The sequence below is a fragment of the Podarcis bocagei genome, assembly GCF_964188305.1.
Source record: "Podarcis bocagei genome assembly, chromosome: 11".
Lineage (NCBI taxonomy): Eukaryota > Metazoa > Chordata > Lepidosauria > Squamata > Lacertidae > Podarcis > Podarcis bocagei.
The window spans coordinates 806,903-831,083 of record NC_138136.1 but is presented as its reverse complement, the minus strand read 5'-3'; the positions used below and the strand labels follow the sequence as shown (position 1 = coordinate 831,083).

General features: G+C 48.7%; 1 protein-coding gene across 2 annotated transcripts in view; it reads right to left on the bottom strand.

Annotated features, from left to right (window-relative positions):
• Positions 1-24,181, bottom strand: part of PGM5 (phosphoglucomutase 5) — a 168,434-nt gene that overhangs the window by 91,728 nt on the left and 52,525 nt on the right. Inside the window, exon 1 of one of the 2 annotated variants that reach the window (XM_081213735.1) lies at positions 7,669-7,944. The exons of the other annotated variant lie outside the window; for it this stretch is intronic. Within the exon in view, the coding sequence (XP_081069861.1) occupies positions 7,669-7,929 (261 nt within the window). The 5' untranslated portion in view covers positions 7,930-7,944. Of the gene's footprint in view, positions 1-7,668; positions 7,945-24,181 lie in introns of those variants that run through there. 2 annotated transcript variants of the gene reach the window in all.

Here is a 24,181-nt window from a genome sequence, read left to right as displayed (position 1 = left end):
CCGCAGGTGGATATATGGTTATGTTCAGGGATGGACTTGTTTCATGGGGTAGTTATAAACAGAACTGTGTAGCATTATCTTCCACAGAAGCAGAGTATGTTGCAGCTACAGAAGCATGCAGAGAGGTTGCCTGGCTGGATCAACTCATTAAGGACTTTGGGTTGGTGAGCAAGGTACCTGTTAAGCTGCTAGAGGATAATCAAAGTTGCATGAAGCTACCTCTGAGTGAGAAGTTCCACGCAAGAACAAAGCACACTGGTGTGAAGTACCACTACATTCATGAAATGATTCAGAGTGGACTTGTGGAACTATTTTATTGCAGCACCAAAGAGATGACTGCTGACATCCTGACAAAGCCCCTGCCAAAAGAAACTTTCCAGAAGCTACATGCAAAGCTGGGACTCTGGTTGGTTGATTAAAGTACCTCAGGTTAAGAACTTAATTCGTTCCGGAGGCCTGTTCTTAACCTGAAACTGTTCTTAACCTAAAGCACCACTTTAGCTAATGGGGCCTCCTGCTGCCACTGCTGCACGATTTCTGTTCTTATCCTGAAGCAAGATTCTTAACCTGAGGTAATATTTCTGGGTTAACGGAGTCTGTAACCTGAAGCGTATGTAACCTGAAGTATATGTAACCCGAGGTACCACTGTACTGCTTGAGAAGAGGTATGTGGGATTTAAAGCTACAGCCAAGTGCAACATTCCAACAGAGGACTAACGGCCTCCATGTTCTAACTGGTTGCTGTGACAACCAGTTTAACGGTTGCTGGTAGTTTTGAAAGTTAACTGCTCAGTTGCAGTCACCTCACACCAACTTCCCTCTGGTATAGTTTATTTGCTTGTTATGTAACCTAAGCTTGCCTTCAGGTACAGCTCTGTAAACCTGAATGAATCTGAGAGTAAAATAGTTTTATATTAACATGAATCAGTATTCTTTAAGAGGGATTCAAAGGGATTTTTAACCAGGAAGGCATCTTTATTAGTAGAACTCAGACGAGTCAGCGACAAGCTGATCGCTGCATAAAATTATAAAGGGGATTGTTTAACTCTGCCTCTCCTCTCTGGCTATGAGCTAGAGGGGGTGGCAGAGGGATGTCCCTGTGCCTTCCAGGTAGTTGGAGCATCAAAGACCCCCCCCCCCAAGCAGGAACAGAGAGCAAGTAAGCTTGTGTGTTTCTGCTGCTCCTCACCAACTCTAAGCTGAATGTTCAAGTCTTTCCATTTGTCCCCAACTTCATGCTTATGGGAATGTTCAGGGATGCAGGAGAGGATATATTGTTTGATTATATCATTTCCAACTTGTGTTAACAAGTTCTACAATTTAGCAGAGTAACATTCCCCTTTATAAGCTTGTGCAGCGGATGCGTTTGCTCAGGCTTGCTAAAGCCTCTAAAATAAGTTTCGTTGGTAATTTCCCCTTTAGTCCCTCATAAAAAGATAAGACACGACAGAGTCTTCTATAAAAGTATAAAAAGAGTTTACTCACACATTCTGTTCACAAATGGATCCCAGAAGGCAGACTTAAGTTACAAAAGTAATATGCACCTGGAAACTATCCCATAAGGAGACAGCTCCTTTGTCCTCTCTTGGCTGGAAGCCAAGAGAGCATCTTAAGCTAAGAAGATATTGCTTCTTCAATGAATGTAGTCAGAGAGAGAGAGAGAGAGAGAGAGAGAGAGAGAGAGAGAGAGATGGCTGACCAGTCCTGCTATTTTGTTACCTGGGCAGGTGAGGTCACACCCACCTCTAGCCACATGCAGAGGAAGTCTGTCCCAGCCTAGGAGAAACAGGAAGTTCCAACTGGCTGGTCCAGACATCCCCTTTTATGTCCACTCTAGGGATGCTCTTGTGTTTCACATCCCACAATACTGCATTTCAAATACAGTGGTACCTCGGGTTAAGGACTTAATTCGTTCTGGGGGTCTGTTCTTAACCTGAAGCACCACTTTAGCTAATGAGGCCTCCCGCTGCCGCTGCGCTACCGGAGCACGATTTCTGTTCTCATCCTGAAGCAAAGTTCTTAACCTGAAGCCCTATTTCTGGGTTAGCGGAGTCTGCAACCTGAAGCGTATGTAACCTGAAGCGTATGTAACCCGAGGTACCACTATATTCAGCATGAAGTCAGGGACAAAACCTCTCCTCTTGGGACAGGAGCATGTACAAGTGATCACAAATATTTAGTGTTAGTTCCTAACTAACTAAATATGTTAGTTCCTGATTATTCAAACGCAAGATGCAAAGTTGCAAAAGCAGAGAAGAAATTAGAGAAAAGAGATAAGCAGGAACAAGACCATGAAATTTTTAAAGATAAAAGCCTATGATGAAAGAGGAATTCAAAAGAAGGAACTAAGGAGTAAGAAACACTCGTGATTGCAATAAGCAAGGTAGGAAACAGAATTTGGATTAAAAATTTAGCAGAAGGAATAGTTTTGAAAGGATCTGATTTTAGCAATGTCACAGACGAAAAAGCTATGATGTTTGGCAGCCAGTTGAATTTTATAAAGTTTAATGTTGTAATCCTCACTAATATTAACTATGGTCAGTGCTGACATATTCAGAAACTGTGACTAAACCAGGAGGTGGAATTTATTCCCAAGAGGGGAGTGATTGATCATTTTGCCACAATTAAGATGGAGTCAGTGTAATGTAGTTGGTGTCAGACCGGAACCAAAGAAACTTACATACTGTATTTTTCGCCCCATAGGGCGCACCTAGTTTTTTGGGGGGGAAATCAAGGGGGGGGAATTTATTCCTCCCCCCCCCGCAGCCATCCTGAAGCTAGAAGAGGGAGACGGAGCGCTCCGTCTCCCTCTTCTACCTTCAGGGACAGCCTCCCTAGCCTCCGTGGGGCAGCGGCTTGCCCCATTGTCCCTCGAGCTTGTGGGGCTGGCGGTGGGGAGAAGCTTGCCTCTCCCCACCGCCAGCCTCCAAACCAGGTCGGGGAATAGCGGGATGGCGGCGCTCCGCCTCCCCGCTGTCCCCCGGGCTTGTGGGGCTGCCCAATATCTGCCCGAAGCCCGGGGTGCACTCCGGAGCGTGCCCCGGGCTTCGGGCTGCAGGCTGCCGCCCGCAAGCCTTGCGAGCCCGGCGGGAACTCCTGCCGGGCTCGCAAGGCTTGCGGATAGCTTCCTGAAGCCTGGAGAGCGAGAGGGGTCGGTGCGCACCGACCCCTCTCGCTCTCCAGGCTTCAGCGAAAGCCTGCATTCACCCCATAGGACGCACACACATTTCCCCTTCATTTTTGTAGGGGGAAAAGTGTGTCCTATAGGGCGAAAAATACGGTACATACATACACTCAGCCTCAAACTCATTCACAGTATTTCAGCCAAACAACCTGACAGGATTGCTGTAAAGATACAAATGATGAGAATGATGAAAGAAACATGTTTGTGGTCAACAATTCCTTGGGAAAGTTTAGGATTCTTCTTTTTTTACTATCTGAAAAGAAGGAGGGAAGATAAGAGGAAGTATAGGTGATCAATAAATGGAAGAACATCAAAGTTAGGTTAAGCAGAGAAGCCATCTTTCTGTTCCTTCCTCCCTCTTTTTGTTTTGGGGTGCTGCTCAAACACAAATCAAAGGATGATCCCTTTGACTTCAGCACTCAAGAAAAAAAGACCTAGGGCTCATTCATACGATTGTTTAATGTGGATAGTAAAGTTCTTGTAATTCTTCATTGTCGTTATGTCATTCTCCTCTAAATCACGGCCTTAACAGAATCATAGAATTGTAGAATTGGAAGGGGCCACAAGGACCATGGAGCCAACGCCCCACAATGTAGGAATCATTTGCCCAACATGGGACTTGGACCCACGACCCTGAAATTAAGAGTCTCATGCGCTACCAACTGAGCTCTCCCAGTTTTTAATGTGCTAATAACTACTTTTTATTCTTTTTAGAGATAGATGAACTCCCCCCGTCCAAATCAAACTGAACTGCTTGGACCGCTGTCCAAGTTATTTCCGCAGAAGTCAGGAAAAGCTTGCTTTATTTCCCAAACCAATTTAAGTTCAGAAGTTTCCTGTCCTCTCTTTCTCACCTAGCCCCCCCCCATATCTCCCCTGTTGGCACTCAATCCACAGTAAAAGAAGGAAGAAGGAAGGAAGATCTACATCCTCTCCTTCCTTTCTGGCATGCTCCGGGGGAGAGACAGTCCCAAGGGTCCTTGAGAAACATTTCTTCTCCCAGTTAATGGCAGCAGCCCCCTTCCCCGGCTGATCTAGCAGTTGGCCAGAAAGGGAAGGGAGAGATCCTATTTCCTACCTTCCTTCTTGCAGCTGGAGGGGCATTACCACTGGTTGTACTGCCATCATCATTTAGCTGTACTGCCTGATAAGAGGAATTTAAAGGCAGAGGAGGGGCTTGGGGGGGATTGGAGTGGATATGTTTGTAAACTGAGAACTAGTTCCAAGCCCAAACTCAGAAAACTTTCAGGCATCTCTGTGTGTTTTTCTGTGTGTCTTTTTTGAAGAACCTACATATGATTTTTTTAAAAAATAAAAGTATACTGTGAATTGTTTTGGAGTAGTTTTTTATCCTTTTATGACCTGTTTTCTGTCCCTGAAGCTGCTTTTGAAATCAAGCCACTTGCCTCTAGATTATTATAGTATTGTCTTCATTCTGCCAAACTGTACTAAAAGGGTGGAGAAAATATAAGTATTCTTTTTTTTTTACAGATTGCCAAAAGCTTTCCCTTAGCTTTTTCAATTGTTGCTCATACACACACATAGTTCTTGTGGTACAAACATGGTATATTAAAAAACTTTTAAAGGCATAAAACAACAACAGAAAGGCACAGAGAATGGCTACCATTCACATCAAAACCTGTTTCTCAATTGTCCCACAACATAAGCAACATTCCATATAACACCCAACAGTGCAAAAGTGCAGGTGAGTTATCTTTTAATAAGCAAATACAAACAGCAAAATCGTGTTGTTGGCCAATGTGCCTATGATGCGCTTCTAAGCAGCAGTAAAAAAGCAAAGTATCTGGAGAAGCAAGGGCAATGATCTGGTTCCTGTTTCTCTTTGGCCCAAAACAAATGGGCCGTGACTGACTACAAAGGCTACTTCTACTGCTGTAGAGCAGGGCACACCAACCTTTTTGAATCAGTAGGCATATTTTGAATTTTGAGAGTACTGTGGGCACCAGTCATAAAATGGCTGCCATGGGGAATGGCAAAACATAAATGGCTGCTCTGGGGGCCTGGTACAGTACAAAATGAAAGAGAGTACAGTCACTGCCGCTTTCCCAGGCACCGCACTCAACTGCATGCTTAGCATTATGTCTTGATTGTTCTGTTTCTTCCTCCATGATCAGCTCAGCAGTGGGACTCAGCTGCATGCCATTTTCCCTGCTATTGAGCCGCAAACTCTGATCATGGAGAGAGATTGTGGGAAGGGGAGATTTAAGCCCTTGCCCTACTCAGCGCATTGGAGGTTATAACTCAGCAGAAGAGGAAAAGAGGGCTGAGGAGAAGGAGTGGGGCCTTAGGAGAGGCCAGTGGGATCAAGGATCCCCCACCCTCGGTCTACACACTGACAGGCAGAGGCTCTCCAGGATTTCAGATGGAAGCATTTCCCAGCCCTATCTGAGACTGAACCTGCAATGTGCTTCACCACTGAGCTTTCAGTTTTTCCCTGTGTTCTAGTTACAAACATATGCTGGTTATGGGCAAAATAGTTTAGAAAAAATGCTGAAATAAATCAGAGATGGAATGATTGTCAAGTTAAGGCACTATAAGGTTAATAAGATGGTAACTTCCAAATGTGAGGTACTGGTATCCAGTATTATTACAGATCTGAAAACCACAAAATTTGATCCATTTGCAGTGCAGTTTTACTACCATGCAAAGCTATGAAGGTCCTTGTAGGCTCTGCAGAGATTCTGTTCCCAACGACGCCTTGGTAAACTTGCATCTGGTGCTCAGAAGTTGAATGACAAAGAAAACATCAAAGGTCTGATATTGTAAAGAACAAGGAAAGTTTATATAAAAATTCCTTCCAGTAGCACCTTAAAGACCAACTAAGTTAGTTCTTGGTATGAGCTTTCGTGTGCATGCACACTTCTTCAGATACACTGAAACAGAAGTTGCCAGATCCTTCTATATAGTGAGAAGGTGGGGAGGGGTATTACTCAGAAGGGTGGTGGGAATGGGAGATTGGCAGATAGCTGAGATGAGTCTGTTGACGACTCTTAATGACTGTAATAGACTGTAACACGAAAGCTCATACCAAGAACTTAGTTGGTCTTTAAGGTGCTACTGGAAGGAATTTTTTTATTTTGACTATGGCAGACCAACACGGCTACCTATCTGTAAAAGGAAAGTTTATGTAACAGAAGGGGCAGGGGCAGAGAAACAAATAATCTGTTGGGTCCAGGATCAATGGTATCAAAAGCTGCAGAAAGATGGAGTAGAAGAAGCAAGGTTGCACCTCCTTGCCCCCCTCTTGATGGTCACCCATCAGGACCCAGTGTCTGTGTCTGGTTTGGTCAATGTTATGTGTGCTGTTAGAAAGTCTGGGCTACTTTCTAATAGAAGCACAGATGAAAGGGAATTTTTGAAAGTGAACAACCAGCTCACAAAGCTGAAGTCATTGGAAAAGTGGAGACTTTGGCATAGAAGCGACATGAGGTAATCAACCATCCAAAACAACATCCAGGCAAAGGGGTAAATTTTAATACTTTTTCATGCTTTTGTGAGTACCAGAGTGCCTAGAGCCATCTCCAGCTGTAGGAATGTTACATTCTCTCACAGGAACACATCAACATCAAGCTCTATTTTTGTTAACTGCACAGGCATTGTAAAGCTCCTGAGCTAGCTTGTGCCAAACAAAAACCATGCAACACATGGTCATAACAAAACAAAACAAAAAACCAGAAGGCCCAGAGCTCTTTAGATGATATTCTCTTAAGTTTCCCACTCCGAAAATGTGTACCACCAAATCCAGCTTTTATCCCCAGTGGCAAATATATATGCTATTAAATATATATATTTAAATATTTCTCTCTAGCATAAAAAAGCAGCCAAACTACAGCAACCTAAGTTAAACATATCAGACACCATCTGAGTGGAACAAACCAGAGCTATATTCACCTTCTTACAGTAACTCCACTTACAGTAACATTGTTCTCTGGAAGCAGGCACAGGGTCAGACAGACCTGACTGCCTCAAACACAAATATGCTATTCCAAAAGACGATGAGATGAGACAAAATCTCAAGTCGGGCATTAATAAATGAGGGTACATCTCCTCCTGGGATACTGAACCTTCCTGTGCCTCTTAAATGTCGAAAATGCTGAGAATCTTTTGTAAAAGCACTCCACACATTTGCCAATCCCACGTCTGTCCACCTGCCTCTTACTCCTAAACAGACTCGAGGGCATAGATGGGGAGGTGCCATTAGACATCGGAGAAGGTAGGCAAGTTGGGGGAACCTGCAGCCGCTCCCGGGGGAGAAAGTCTCTGCCTCGGCAGGCCGCCCCGAGTTCGCTCCCCGTACGTGACGGCGAGCGGGGAGAGCAACGCGGGAGCAGGAGTGGGGCACCTCGGCCAGGAAGCCAGCGCGCCCCGCCCAAAGCGCCCCTCGCTCCGGACAGGCTTCCTTCCTTTCCTGACGGTGCCGCCCACTGACTCGGGACCCCGCGCCGAGGCTGCGCCGCCCTTACCCCGTTGGCCGCCGCCATCTGCACCACCAGCTCGACGGCCGTCCGGCTGAAGTACCTGCCGTCGCTGCCCACCACCATGGTGCAGCCCTGGCGGTCGCGGAGGTCGACGGAGGACAGCACGCTCTGCACGAAGTTGGGCAGGTAGTTGCGCTGGCTCTCGAAGACGGCCGTGGGTCTCCGCAGGCCGCCGCCCCCCGTCGGCTTCTGGTCCTCGAAGGGCGCCGTGGGCACCGTCAGCACCGGGATGGGGCTGCCCTCCATGGCGCCCTGGCGCCTCACGGGCGGAGCGCCGCCGGCACAGCCCTCCTCGCGGGAAAGAGGCGCTCCGGGAGACGCCGCTCCGCCGGGCGCCCAGCGAAGCAACTGGCCGCTTCGGAACAAGGGCGCCGGAGGGGCAGCAGCAGCTCGGCCAATCAGAAGGCGGAAAGAGAGGGAACTGGAGGCGGCGTGAAGCCCGTTGGTTGGCGGGGATCCCGCCCTGTCAGGGAAGGGCGACAAGAGAGCTCCAGGCTAGAAGCCCCGCCTTGGAAGCCTTCACTCACACGCCCGCCACTTTTATTTATATCGCTTGGGTCAAAGGATGTATTGTCAAGTTCCTTTTTAAAAAAATATTTTATTTTCATTTTTAAAACAATATTCTTATACATTCACATCATTTTTAATTTGTACACTTCTGGGATTACTTAAATCCCTCGGACCTCCCCCCACCCCTGGTTTCCAATTTCCCCCTATTTCTATCACATCTAATTACGTTTTTCTAATCCATTTTATCGCTTTTTTACCTTAAATCATATTACATTATAAGTGTTATAACAATCCTGCTAACGTTTTCAAGTATCTACAATGGTCTTTAAGATATTCTATTATTTTTCCCACTCTTGACTAATTTTTTATCATCTTCCCGGTCATCTTTGCCATTTTGACGTAGTCCATCATCTTGGTTATCCACTCCTTCTTTGGTTGGGGCTTTCTCTTCCTCCCACTTCTGGGTGAGTAGCATTCTTGTGGCTGTTGTTGCATACATAAATAAATAAATAAATAAATAAATAGTCTTTTTAAATATTTTGGTATTTCGTCTCCTGTTAACCCTAGTAAAAAGCCTTCTGGTTTTTTGATAAAAGTTATCTTAAACATTTTTTTCAATTCATTATATATCATCTCCCAGAAGTCTTTTACTGTTTTACATGTCCAGCACATGTGGTAGAAAGTACCTTCTTTATGTTTACACTTCCAGCATGTTGGAAGTGTTTTTATACATTTTTGCTAGCCTTACTGGAGTCAAATACAGTGGTACCTCGCAAGACGAAAAACTCGCTAGACGAAAGAGTTTTCCGTTTTTTGAGTCGTTCCACAAGACGAATTTCCCTATGGGCTTGCTTCACAAGACGAAACGTCTTGCGAGTTCTTGCGAGTTTGTTTCCTTTTTCTTAAAGCCGCTAAGCTGTTAATAGCCGCTAATAGCCGCTAATAGCCATGCTTCGCAAGACAAAAAAACCGCAAGACGAAGAGACTCGCGGAACGGATTAATTTCATCTTGCGAGGCACCACTGTACCAACGGTACATCATTTTCATATAGTTTTCTTTCAGTGTACAACAAGCCGTAAATTTTACGTCCTCTTTCCACAACTTCTCCCATAAGCTAAATTGTATATTATTACCACATCTTTTGCCCAGTGTATCATTACAGCTTTAACTTCTTCATCCTTAGTGTTCCATTCTAACAGTAGCTTATACATTTTTGATAATAACTTCTCATTGTTCTCCAATAATTCTTTTTCAAACCTTGAGAATTCTTTCCCAAAGCCCACTCCTTTGTCACTCCTAAATATGTCACTTAATTGGTGATATTGTAGCCAATCCGTTAATAAGTACCTTATATCATCATGTTCGCGTCTCTGCTCCTCCACATGCAACTGCTGGGTGACCTTGGGCCAGTCACACTTCTTTGAAGTCTCTCAGCCCCACTTGCCTCACAGAGTGTTTGTTGTGGGGGAGGAAGGGAAAGGAGAGTGTTAGCCGCTTTGAGACTCCTTAAAGGGAGTGAAAGGCGGGATATCAAATCCAAACTCTTCTTCTTCTTCTTCATGACCCCATGGACCGGAGCATGCCAGGCACTCCTGTCTTCCACTGCCTCCCGCAGTTTGGTCAAACTCATGCTGGTAGCTTCGAGAACACTGTCCAACCATCTCATCCTCTGTCGTCCCCTTCTCCTTGTGCCCTCCATCTTTCGCAACATCAGGGTCTTTTCCAGGGAGTCTTCTCATGAGGTGGCCAAAGTATTGGAGCCTCAACTTCACAATCTGTCCTTCCAGTAAGCACTCAGGGCTGATTTCCTTAAGAATGGATAGGTTTGAACTTCTTGCAGTCCATGGGACTCTCAAGAGTCTCCTCCAGCACCAGAATTCAAAAACATCAATTCTTCGGCAATCAGGCTTCTTTATGGTCCAGCTCTCACTTCCATACATCACTACTGGGAAAACCATAGCTTTTACTATACAGACCTTTGTTGGCAAGGTGATATCTCTGCTTTTTAAGATGCTGTCTAGGTTTGTCTTTGCTTTTCTCCCAAGAAGGAGGCGTCTAGTAGTTTATATTTAATTCTGGGCTTTCCCCCCTGCCAGATAAATTTAGAAATGTCCTTTTGCCAATGCTTAAAGTGTTCTGCTCCTCTGACCACTGGTATTGATTGGAATAAAAATAGCATTCTTGGCAATACATTCATTTTAATGACAGAGATCCTTCCTCACAAAGATAAATTCATCCTTCCCCATACTTTGCAGGAAATAGTTCCAGAGTTTTGTCAGTTCAAGTGGAGCACTGGGTTGGTCCACCTGGACCATGCATCAAGAACGTATAGACTAGGTGCCAGGGCAGAATCAGTACGTTTAGAATCCCCTGACATGGAAGATGCTATGTACTGAAGTTCTCACCCTGGGCCAGCAGGGGGATACTGTAGATAGTTATGCAAATGAAGGATCGAAAGTGACGTTCAGTGATTGGATAGTTTGTATGCAAATGAAGGATCAAAAGTGACGTTCAGTGATTGGATAGTTTTAGAAAGTTGCAACAGTTACGTTGTTCTGGAGGTCTATATAAGCAGGCTGACTGAGCTCTTCAGTTCAGTTCTATTCTGGCCTCTGAATAAACAAGAGCTGTTGAAGAATCGCTGTGTCGTCTGATATTTTCGCCCACAACTTAACAGAAGAGAGCTTTTGGGTTAGAACCAGAAGCAGCAGAGGAATGTGTGTCAGCAGAGGAGGGGATAGGAGAGCCCAGCAGGGAAATGTTAGACTCTGTAAACGCAGGGGATCAGGAAAGAGGGGGAAGTGAACCAGCAGCCTCACAAGCACCGCAAGAGTTAAGCTCTGAATTGGAGGGAGGAGGGAGATTTACGGCAGCTCCCACCAGACACAAGGAGAAGAGGCAAAGGGAGAGGAGAGTCATAAAGTTCCCACACTTTAGGTGCTGGAAAAGGAGGAAGAGGTCATTGGTGGTATCTGATTCAACAGAGTCAGACTAATGGTGATTAGCTCGTGATGACTTCTGTAAATACTTGTAAATAAAGACCATAAAAATGTCAGCAGTGTGAAGTGGCAATTACTGTGAAGAGAGAAATGTAACCCACTGACACTGGGCCTTGAGGAGCCACCAGACTGCTTGGTTTTTGCTAATGGCACATTAGCACCCTTGGGAGTTTCTTTAACTTTTATTATATTTGTACAAGTGGGGGAGGGACGCAGGTGGCGCTGTGGGTTAAACCACAGAGCCTAGGGCTTGCCAATCAGAAGGTCGGCGGTTCGAATCCCCGCGATGCGGTGAGCTCCCGTTGCTCAGTCCCAGCTCCTGCCAACCTAGCAGTTCAAAAGCACGTCGAAGTGCAAGTAGATAAGTAGGTACCACTCCAGCAGGAAGGTAAACGGCATTTCCGTGCACTGTTCTGGTTTGCCAGAAGCAGCTTGGTCATGCTGGCCACATGATCCGGAAGCTGTACGCCGGCTCCCTCGGCCTATAGAGCGAGATGAGCGCTGTAACCCCAGAGTCGGCCACAACTGGACCTAATGGTCAGGGGTCCCCTTTACCTTTACAAGTGGGGGACCCATAACAAAATGTACCTTTTTGAGCTGTTTGGCACTCCCAGTGGGTGTAGGAAGGTTTTTGGTGCGAGAAAAGGAAATTTACACTTTTTCTCCCTCCCCCTGCCCATATTTTCTTAAAGGAGCGGGTTGTTGCTAACCTTAACATAGAATCATAGAATCATAGAATCATAGAGTTGGAAGAGACCACAAGGGCCATCGAGTCCAACCCCCTGCCAAGCAGGAAACACCATCAGAGCACTCCTGACATATGGTTGTCAAGCCTCTGCTTAAAGACCTCCAAAAAAGGAGACTCCACCACACTCCTTGGCAGCAAATTCCACTGTCAAACAGCTCTTACTGTCAGGAAGTTCTTCCTAATGTTTAGGTGGAATCTTCTTTCTTGTAGTTTGGATCCATTGCTCCGTGTCCGCTTCTCTGGAGCAGCAGAAAACAACCTTTCTCCCTCCTCTATGTGACATCCTTTTATATATTTGAACATGGCTATCATATCACCCCTTAACCTCCTCTTCTCCAGGCTAAACATGCCCAGCTCCCTTAGCCGTTCCTCATAAGGCATCGTTTCCAGGCCTTTGACCATTTTGGTTGCCCTCCTCTGGACACGTTCCAGTTTGTCAGTGTCCTTCTTGAATTGTGGTGCCCAGAACTGGACACAGTACTCCAGGTGAGGTCTGACCAGAGCAGAATACAGTGGCACTATTACTTCCCTTGATCTAGATGCTATACTCCTATTGATGCAGCCCAGAATTGCATTGGCTTTTTTAGCTGCCGCGTCACACTGTTGGCTCATGTCAAGTTTATGGTCAACCAAGACTCCTAGATCCTTTTCACATGTACTGCTCTCAAGCCAGGTGTCACCCATCTTGTATTTGTGCCTCTCATTTTTTTTGCCCAAGTGCAATACTTTACATTTCTCCCTGTTAAAATTCATCTTGTTTGTTTTGGCCCAGTTCTCTAATCTGTCAAGGTCGTTTTGAAGTGTGATCCTGTCCTCTGGGGTGTTAGCCACCCCTCCCAGTTTGGTGTCATCTGCAAATTTGATCAGGATGCCCTTGAGTCCATCATCCAAGTCGTTGATAAAGATGTTGAATAAGACCGGGCCCAAGACAGAACCCTGTGGCACCCCACTAGTCACTCTTCTCCAGGATGAAGAGGAACCATTGATGAGCACCCTTTGGGTTCGGTCAGTCAGCCAGTTACAAATCCACTGAGTGGTAGCATAGTCAAGACCACATTTTACCAGCTTCTTTACAAGAATATCATGGGGCACCTTGTCAAATGCCTTGCTGAAATCAAGGTAGGCTACATCCACTGCGTTCCCTTCATCTACCAGGCTTGTAATTCTGTCAAAAAACGAGATCAGGTTAGTCTGACATGACTTATTTTTCAGAAATCCATGCTGACTATTGGTGATCACAGCATTCCTTTCTAGGTGCTCACAGACTGTTTGCTTAATGATCTGCTCCAGAATCTTCCCTGGTATTGATGTCAGATTGACTGGGCGGTAATTATTTGGGTCTTCTCTTTTCCCCTTTTTGAAAATAGGGACAACATTTGCCCTCCTCCAGTCTGCCGGGACTTCGCCTGTTCTCCAGGAATTCTCAAAGATGACTGCCAGTGGTTCTGAGATCACATCTGCCAGTTCTTTTAATACTCTTGGATGCAGTTCATCTGGCCCTGGAGACTTGAATACATTTAAACTAGCCAAGTATTCTTGTACTATCTCCTTAGTTATTCTGGGCTGTATTTCCTTTGCTGAATCATTTGCTCCAAATTCTTCAGGTCGGGCATTGTTTTCTTTATCGGAGAAGACTGAGGCAAAGAAGGCATTGAGGAGTTCAGCCCTTTCTGTGTCCCCTGTTTGCATTTCACCATCTTCTCCTCTGAGTGACCCCACTGTTTCTTTGTTCTTCCTTTTGCTACAGACATACCCATAAAAGCCTTTTTTGTTGCTTTTAACCTCTCTAGCCAGCCTGAGTTCATTCTGTGCTTTAGCTTTTCTGACTTTGTGTCTACATGTGCTGGCTTTTCCATTTTGTGTACACATCCTTTTTTAATCTTAATTCAGTTAAAAGTTCTTTAGATAGCCACCCTGGCTTCTTTAAGCACCTTCCATGTTTCCGTCTCATTGGTATTGCCTGACGTTGTGCTTTTACTATCTCCCTCTTAACAAACTCCCAGCCATCATGAACTCCCTTTCCTTTTAGTATTACTGTCCATGGGATCTCACCCAGCACTTCCCTAAGTTTTATGAAGTCGGCTTTCTTAAAGTCAAGAAATTGAGTCCTAGTATGCTTGGCTGCTCCTTTCCGCTGTATAGTAAACTTCAGAAGAGCATGATCACTCGCGCCTAATGATCCTTCCACTTCTACCCCACTAACCAGGTCATCAACATTGGTTAGGACCAGATCTAAAATGGCTGTTCCTCTTGTTGCTTCTCCCACTTTCTGGACAATGAAGTTGTCTGCAAGGCCAGTGAGGAATCTGTTTGACCTTATGCTCTTGGCTGAGTTTGACATCCAACAAATATCCGGGTAATTGAAGTCCCCCATTACTGCTATCTCCCTTCCTTTTGCATGCTTGGCCATCTGTTCCAGGAAGGCATCATCTATGTCCTCCGTTTGGCTTGGGGATCTATAGTAAACTCCCACAATGAGATCTCTAAATATGACATAATAGGCATCACTGAAACCTGGTGGGATAAGTCCCACGATTGGAATGTAATAATGGGGGGATACAATTTATTTCAGAGAAACAGACCAGACAAGAAAGGAGGAGGAGTGGCGTTATATGTCAGGGATGTGTATACCTGTGAAGAGATCCAAGATTTAGAACCTCAAAGCCAAAGTGAGAGCATTTGGGTCAAAATTAAGGGAGAGAAGAATAACAGAGACCTCATTGTGGGAGTTTACTATAGATCCCCAAGCCAAACGGAGGACATAGATGATGCCTTCCTGGAACAGATGGCCAAGCATGCAAAAGGAAGGGAGATAGTAGTAATGGGGGACTTCAATTACCCGGATATTTGTTGGACATTGTCAGAGCTGCTTCAAGATCCTAGCTCACAGAGGATCACGCTAGCCAGCGATCATTAAGTAAAAGTCTTTATTGAATTACAGTTTCCATTCTCAAGCTGCTGCGTGCAACTCTACGTCTAGTGGCTAGATCGGCGAAGCTCCGTCTGAGTCTCCGCCCCTTGTGCACCAACTTAATATCCTAGCCCTGCTCCACCTTTTCCGCCTGACTGTTCTCCTCTGGGTCCCTCTGCCCCCCGGGGTCTCTTCCTTCCTGGATTCTTCTGACGCCGACCCCCCGGACCCCCCTGTCTCCTTGCGCCGGGCTTTAGGACCTGGCTCTCTTTCAGGGCTGCCTACTGCGTCACTTTCCTGTGCATTTGAACTTGGCGTGCGCGCCCAACCTTCCACTTTCCGTCTGACCGTTTCTTCGCTCCCCGATGGAGGTGTGGCCACTCCTGACTCATGCCCTCCCTCCTGTTGTGAGCTGCCAGCGCTTGCTCCCTGGCTCCCTTCCTCTTCCCTGCTCTCTGGCGGTGACGCTGGTCCCGATTTCCAACTGCTCTCCTCTGAGTCCCCTCTGGCTCTATCTTCCTGGGGTGCCCCCCTAGACTCCCCCCTTGCCCTGGCCACTGGTGCTCCTTTCTGTGAATCTTCTGATTCACTGGAAAGGCTCGGAGATCTCGGGTCGTCGTCATCACTCATCTTTTCTTCTGCCTCCTCCCCTTCGCTCTCTGTTTCCTCCCTTGCTCTTGCCTCTGCTCCTGAACCCCTGACATCCATCCCCCCCTCGAAGCCCCCCGTTCCCCCCTCCCCTCCTTTCGGTGCGGGAGCTGGGTGCTGCTGTGTCAAAGGGACGAACGTCGGATACCGTTCGCTTCCCGTGGCGGGCCTCCATCTGAAGTCTCCCGGTTCTTCCTCCCTGCCCTCGTCGACGACGGTCACCTCCGCTTCCATCTCTGTGCCGCCGTGCTCGAAACCAGGGTCGTCCCCGAAAACGTCCATGTCCGTCTCTCCCTCACTTCCTCCTGGCGGCGTTGCTCGTCCTGGACCTTCCAGCCACTTCCTGCGCCACTGCTCCTCTGGTCTGTCGTCCCACCAATACGAGGGTTCTGAGGCAGATCCCGAGGGTGACCCCTCCGGGGAACGGGCGTCTCGTATCGGGTCCTCGTCCGAGTCGAACCCCTGGAACGTGCTGGCAGAAAGCGTGGGCGTGAAAAGCCAGTCGTCAAAAAAGTCTTCTGGCATTGGCCTATGTGGGAAGAGGGCATGAAACTCGTCTTTGAGCAGAGGTTCGTCCAAGGCGTAGCCCGGCACCCAGCTGTTCGCACTGGCCGGGGTGCCCTCCTTGGCGAGAAAGTATTCTACCCCCTCTTCCCCCCATCTGGAGTCCAAAATCTCCGTGACTTCATTGATGCGCTCCTCCTGTGCCACTCCCGCGTGCCCGGTTCTTTCTCTGAGTGGACTCGGTGCCGTTCTGGGTTCCTGAAACCTGTGCGGTGCCTTGTAGGGAGTGAGCACCGATCTGTGGAACACCGGATGCATTCTGGAACCCTCCGGAAGCGCCAGCCTGAAAGCTACCGGGTTGACCTGCTCTTCGACTTGGTAGGGCCCCAGTTGCTTATGCCCTAGTTTCTTCTTGGCCAACGACCTGGCCGGCACTGCGTGGGCTGCTAACCAGACCCAGTCTCCCACATGGATCTCTTCGCCAACCCTTCTGTGTTTGTCCGCTTGTACCTTGTATGCGTGTTTGGCCAGCTCCAGGTGCCGCCGCAGCTGATCGTGGACTTCCTGCAACTCTGACGCGAACGCATCTGCTGTCTGCGGCTCCCCCTCCCCCATTCTTTCCAGTCCCGGGAAGGTTCTGGGGTGCCTCCCGTTGTTGGCGAAGAACGGCGTGACCCCCGTGGACACGTGCTTTGTGTTGTTGTAGGCGAACTCGGCGAGCGGCAGGTAATCCACCCACGTCGCAGGCTGTTGATTCGCATAACATCTCAGGTACTGCTGCATGATGGCATTGACCCGCTCCGCTTGCCCGTTGGTCTGCGGGTGTCTCGCCGATGCCAGGTTGATCTTGACGTTCAGGAAGCCCATCAGCTTCTGCCAGAAATTCGAGATGAACTGCCGCCCCCGGTCGGACAGAATAGACCGTGGCAGACCGTGAACCTTGAACACGTGGTCTATGAACAGTTTGGCGGTTTGCTCCGCCGTGGCCACCTTAGCGCACGGAATGAAATGTGCCATCTTGGAAAACAAGTCCACCACCACCAGCACTGCCGTCTTGCCCCTCGAGCTGGGCAGATCCGTGACAAAGTCCAGGGCCACTCTCTCCCATGGTTCGCCCGGAGTTTGCAGCGGTTCCAACAGTCCGGCCGGCGGTCTGTGCACTGGCTTGGCCCTCTGGCAGGTGTCACACCTCGCCACGTAGTCCGCGACCTCCCCTCTCATTCCGGGCCACCAGAAATCCCTGGCGACTAATTCCACCGTCTTCTCCTTGCCAAAGTGCCCGGCAGTGGGCGCGTCGTGCAGCTGCTGCAGCACCTTGGCGCGAAGTTCGTCTCCCGGCACGTAGATGGCCCCTTTACGGATGAGCAATCCATCTCTCAGCTGGAACCCGTCGGTCGCTGCCGTGCCCCTTTGCACCTCTGCCATCTTTGCTTGCGCGAAGGAGTCATCCTGCAACGCCCATCGCACCGCCTCCAGGTCCACGGTTGCCGCGGCGCACGCCCACACTGTTGGTGCGAAGATGTGCATGGCGGCCGCTGGCGTTGCGTCCTCCAGATACTGTGGCTTACGGGAGAGAGCGTCCGCCATGATGTTGGTGTCCCCCGGGACATACTCTATTCGGAAGTCGAAGTTCGCAAAGAACTCAGCCCAACGTATCTGCCTCTGGTTCAGGAACTGTGCCGTGCGCCAGTGCTCCAGATTCTTGTGGTCCGTGCAAACCTGCACCGTGTGCTTGGCGCCGATCAGGAAGTGCCTCCAGGCTTTGAACGCTGCATGAATGGCCAGCAACTCCCTGTCCCAGATGGTGTAGTTCTGCTCGGACTTGCTGAGCTTCCTGGAGTAAAACGCTCCCGGCCGCCAAACCCCCTGCGGGTCTTTCTGCAGCAGGACTGCCCCCACGGCTCTGTCCGAGGCGTCTGTCTCGACCCTCATCGGCCTGCTGGGATCGACATGCAGCAGCTGCTCTTCCGACGCGAAGAGACGCTTGAGTGCCTGAAAGGACTGCTCCGCCTGCTCTGTCCAGATGAACCTCTTTTTCTTGGAGCTAAGCGTGTCCGTGATGGCCGCTGTCTGCATAGCGAAGCCTTTGATAAACTTGCGATAGAAGTTCGCAAAGCCGACAAACCGTTGGACCTCCTTCCGGTTGCGTGGGCTTTTCCAATCCAACACCGCTCGCACCTTGGCGCTGTCCATGGCGAGCCCCTTGTCAGACAACTTGTAGCCCAGAAAATCCACCTCAGTCACGTCGAATTGGCACTTCTCCAGCTTGGCGTAGAGCCTATGCTGCTTTAGCCTGCTCAGCACTTCCTTGACGTGTCTGTCATGCTCCTGCTGCGATTCCGAAAAGATCAGGATGTCATCTAAGAAACAGACGCACGTCTTGTAGAGAAGTCCCGCCAGCACGTGATGCATGAATGCTTGAAAAACGTGGGAGCCATTTTGCAATCCAAAAGGCATAACTCTATATTCGTAGGTGCCCAGTGGCGTGAACATGGCTGTCTTCCACTCATCTCCTTCCCGCATGCGAATGAGGTTGTACGCCCCTCGCAGGTCTAACTTGGTGAACACGCTGCCCTTCCGTACCTTAGCGAGGAGGTCGTCGATCCGGGGCATGGGGAAGTCTGATGGCTTGGTCACACTGTTTAAGATGCGATAGTCCACGACAAGTCTTTTTTGGGGCGTGTCCCGCTTCTTAACAAAGAATACAGGACTGCCCCCCGCTGCCTTGGACTCCCGGATGAAACCGCGCTCCAAATTATGATCTATGAACTCCTTGAGTTCTTGCAGTTCGTCCTCAGACATGGAATACAGCTTCCCTTTAGGCAGCGCCGCCCCCGGCAGCAGGTCAATTTTGCAGTCATATGGTCTGTGAGGGGGTAGCCTGTCTGCCTCCTTCTCACAGAAAACCTCCAAAAATTCTGCGTACTTGTGGGGAATCGCTTGCAGCGTGCCTAGCAGCAGCTGTGTCTCCTCTTCCTCTCCTTCCTGCCGGGGCACGATGCAGTGTTCAGCACAAAAGGAAGAGCCGAAGGTCAGCTGCCTCTGGTACCACGCCAGCGTTGGGCTGTGCTTGTCCAGCCAACTCATGCCCAATACAATGGGCGTGTCCGATAGTTGAGTGACGTTGAAGCTGATGATTTCCCTGTGATTCCCAAGTCGCATCACCATTGGTGGCGTCTGCTTCACCACTTGCCCCCCGAGCAGCTCCCTGCCATCCACCGTGACAACCTGCAGGGGCAGCGTGGCCGGCAGCAACTGTATAGCGTGCCGGTCGACAAAGTCTTGTCCTATAAAGTCCGCATTGCTTCCTGAGTCAATGGTGATTGGCACGTCCATGGTGATTCCATTGGGCAGCTGGAGCGATGCGGTGAGCCTCACTACTGGTTTGGGCGGGAGGGGGTTCACGGGCTGTAAAATCTCTGGGGACTGCTTCACTGACACGTCTGGCTGGGCCCCAGTGCCTCTTCCTCCAGCCAGACTGCGTCGTTTCCCTGCTGTGGTTCTCCGTGCTGCGTTGCTGCAGTTACCATTGCTGAGGCTCCAAAATGCGGAGCCTCCAGGGACACTCTTTCGCCATATGCCCTGGCTCCTCGCAGATGTAACACTTCCTGTTCCCTCTAGGAGGCTTCGCCGTCACTGTTGTCGGCGCTAGGGCTCTGGCTGCTGACTGAGCCCTTGCACTTCCAACCTCTATAGGTTCTGTCCCTCCTCCAGACGGAGGCGTGGATTGCGCACGCGCTGCTTCTCTGGGAAGGAAGGATGAGCCCCTGGCTGGTTCACGCCCTCCACGCCCTTCGTCCCTGCTCCACGGACGTTCTTCCAGCCGCACCCCCACCGCCAGCGCCCTCTGAACGATCTCCTGCGTGGTCCGGGGTCTCTCCCCCCTCGCAATTTCATCTTTAACAGAGCCGTGCAATCCCTCCCAAAACAGGTCTCTTACAGGGGCCAAATCTCTGTCCCATTCCAGGGCACTGACCAAAGCGAAAAAGCGGGCATGGTACTGCCTTACGCTGGCCCTCCCTTGCTTCAGTCCATGTATCTGCTGCCGAGCAAGATCCACGTCAATGCTTGATAAAAAACATCCATCCATCACTTTAATAAAGGCATCCGCATTTTGGAGCGCCGGATCATTATCCCTCCACAAATTGCGCAGCCATGCTTTAGCATCCCCATGCAAATGGGACATGATGAATCCCACTTTCTCTTGCTCATCTCTAAAGTCTTTATTCAGCAGTTGCAGTGCGCACATTACGTCTGCTCTAAAGTTGGGGTACTGTTGCAGGTTCCCATCGAAGTGAGAGACCAGACCGCCTGTTCGTCTCGCCAACCCAATTCCCTCCTGTCTGGGTGTCAGTTGCCCTTGCTTCGTAAGCATGTCCAACCTGACCTGGAGATCCCTGCAGGCAGCAGCTGCCTCCTCCTCTCTCTTCCTGGATGCGAGAGCCTCGGCATTCAGTTGTGACACTGCTTCTCTGAGTTCCGCTATCTGCTGCTCAGCCGTCATGTCGGCTGCCGTTCGTGAGCTCGCTAGTAGGCACCTGCTTCTCTCCTCTCCTCGAGGCTGTAGATGCCCACAATTATGAGACGGAGCTTACTGTCAGAGCTGCTTCAAGATCCTAGCTCACAGAGGATCACGCTAGCCAGCGATCATTAAGTAAAAGTCTTTATTGAATTACAGTTTCCATTCTCAAGCTGCTGCGTGCAACTCTACGTCTAGTGGCTAGATTGGCGAAGCTCCGTCTGAGTCTCCGCCCCTTGTGCACCAACTTAATATCCTAGCCCTGCTCCACCTTTTCCGCCTGACTGTTCTCCTCTGGGTCCCTCTGCCCCCCGGGGTCTCTTCCTTCCTGGATTCTTCTGACGCCGACCCCCCGGACCCCCCTGTCTCCTTGCGCCGGGCTTTAGGACCTGGCTCTCTTTCAGGGCTGCCTACTGCGTCACTTTCCTGTGCATTTGAACTTGGCGCGCGCGCCCAACCTTCCACTTTCCGTCTGACCGTTTCTTCGCTCCCCGATGGAGGTGTGGCCACTCCTGACTCATGCCCTCCCTCCTGTTGTGAGCTGCCAGCGCTTGCTCCCTGGCTCCCTTCCTCTTCCCTGCTCTCTGGCGGTGATGCTGGTCCCGATTTCCAACTGCTCTCCTCTGAGTCCCCTCTGATTCACTGGAAAGGCTCGGAGATCTCGGGTCGTCATCATCACTCATCTTTTCTTCTGCCTCCTCCCCTTCGCTCTCTGTTTCCTCCCTTGCTCTTGCCTCTGCTCCTGAACCCCTGACAGACGTCAAACTCAGCCAAGAGCATAAGGTCAAACAGATTCCTCACTGGCCTTGCAGACAACTTCATTGTCCAGAAAGTGGGAGAAGCAACAAGAGGAACAGCCATTTTAGATCTGGTCCTAACCAATGTTGATGACCTGGTTAGTGGGGTGGAAGGATCATTAGGCGCGAGTGATCATGCTCTTCTGAAGTTTACTATACAGCGGAAAGGAGCAGCCAAGCATACTAGGACTCAATTTCTTGACTTTAAGAAAGCCGACTTCATAAAACTTAGGGAAGTGCTGGGTGAGATCCCATGGACAGTAATACTAAAAGGAAAGGGAGTTCATGATGGCTGGGAGTTTGTTAAGAGGGAGATAGTAAAAGCACAACGTCAGGCAATACCAATGAGACGGAAACATGGAAGGTGCCTAAAGAAGCCAGGGTGGCTATCTAAAGAACTTTTACCTGAGTTAAGATTTAAAAAGGATGTGTACAAAAAATGGAAAAGGGGGGAAACCACCAAAGAGGAATTCAAACAAATAGCCAGCACATGTAGACACAAAGTCAGAAAAGCTAAAGCACAGAATGAACTCAGGCTTGCTAGAGAGGTTAAAAGCAACAAAAAAGGCTTTTATGGGTATGTTTGTAGCAACAGGAAGAACAAAGAAACAGTGGGGTCACTCAGAGGAGAAGATGGTGAAATGCAAACAGGGGACACAGAAAGGGCTGAACTCCTCAATGCCTTCTTTGCCTCAGTCTTCTCCGAAAAAGAAAACAATGCCCGACCTGAAGAATTTGGAGCAAATGATCCAGCAAAGGAAACACAGCCCAGAATAACTAAGGAGATAGTACAAGAATACTTGGCTAGTTTACATGTATTCAAGTCTCCAGGGCCAGATGAACTGCATCCAAGAGTATTAAAAGAACTGGCAGATGTGATCTCAGAACCACTGGCAGTCATCTTTGAGAATTCCTGGAGAACAGGCGAAGTCCCAGCAGACTGGAGGAGGGCAAATGTTGTCCCTATTTTCAAAAAGGGGAAAAGAGAGGACCCAAATAATTACCCCCCAGTCAGTCTGACATCAATACCAGGGAAGATTCTGGAGCAGATCATTAAGCAAACAGTCTGTGAGCACCTAGAAAGGAATGCTGTGATCACCAATAGTCAGCATGGATTTCTGAAAAATAAGTCATGTCAGACTAACCTGATCTCGTTTTTTGACAGAATTACAAGCCTGGTAGATGAAGGGAACGCAGTGGATGTAGCCTACCTTGATTTCAGCAAGGCATTTGACAAGGTGCCCCATGATATTCTTGTAAAGAAGCTGGTAAAATGCGGTCTTGACTATGCTACCACTCAGTGGATTTGTAACTGGCTGACTGACCGAACCCAAAGGGTGCTCATTAATGGTTCCTCTTCATCCTGGAGAAGAGTGACTAGTGGGGTGCCACAGGGTTCTGTCTTGGGCCCGGTCTTATTCAACATCTTTATCAACGACTTGGATGATGGACTCAAGGGCATCCTGATCAAATTTGCAGATGACACCAAACTGGGAGGGGTGGCTAACACCCCAGAGGACAGGATCACACTTCAAAACGACCTTGACAGATTAGAGAACTGGGCCAAAACAAACAAGATGAATTTAAACAGGGAGAAATGTAAAGTATTGCACTTGGGCAAAAAAAATGAGAGGCACAAATACAAGATGGGTGACACCTGGCTTGAGAGCAGTACATGTGAAAAGGATCTAGGAGTTCTTGGTTGACCATAAACTTGACATGAGCCAACAGTGTGACGCGGCAGCTAAAAAAGCCAATGCAATTCTGGGCTGCATCAATAGGAGTATAGCATCTAGATCAAGGGAAGTAATAGTGCCACTGTACTCTGCTCTGGTCAGACCTCACCCGGAGTACTGTGTCCAGTTCTGGGCACCACAATTCAAGAAGGACACTGACAAACTGGAACGTGTCCAGAGGAGGGCAACCAAAATGGTCAAAGGCCTGGAAACGATGCCTTATGAGGAACGGCTAAGGGAGCTGGGCATGTTTAGCCTGGAGAAGAGGAGGTTAAGGGGTGATATGATAGCCATGTTCAAATATATAAAAGGATGTCACATAGAGGAGGGAGAAAGGTTGTTTTCTGCTGCTCCAGAGAAGCGGACACGGAGCAATGGATCCAAACTACAAGAAAGAAGGATTTCCGGTGGAGCGCAGACATGTTGCAGGCGAGGGTTTTTTCCGGTGAGAAAGCCCTAGCTTTTTTGGCCGAAAAAAGGGGGGTTTAGGGCGAACCCCCCCCCCACTGATCCTCTGGAGGGTGTCTGGAGGTCTAGGTTCCCGGCGGTGCCAGAAAGCTGTTCGTCCGGTCGCCAGGTAGCCTCTAAAAAAGAGGTGAAGAGCGCGACGGAACGCGCAGCGGGCAATCGGGCAGCCATTGCAGCGGCTAATTAGCGAAGCCCTGAGCCTGCAGGGAATAGAGCTCCGCTCTCGATACAAAGAAATTCGGATTCGTAACACCTAACTTGTAAGACCTGGTGAGTTAAAACAACAAGGAAGTTTCCGAATAAAAAGAGAAGAATCCGAGCTCAGCGGTTGTCTGGCAGCATAAAAGAAAGACGCAGCGCTGTATGCAGAGTCTAAAGCGAAAGTAAGTTGCCACTAGCGGTTACTGTTTCCGTCTCCCCAGTAACTTTTGGAACTAAGTTTCTTTTTCAAAGAAAGAGGAGAAGGGGGACCAGAGGAGTTTCGGGATAGAACAGAGACCCCAGCTGATACTGTATTTGAGACAACAGAATACAGAGAGGACTACCTGTTATTGTATCTGTAATTAAATCACTACGTTAAGAGGAAGCTCTGGCGCCATATTAACTCGGGGCTAAGAAGAATCTCCGACTCCGACGCCATATTAAGGGACTCCAAAA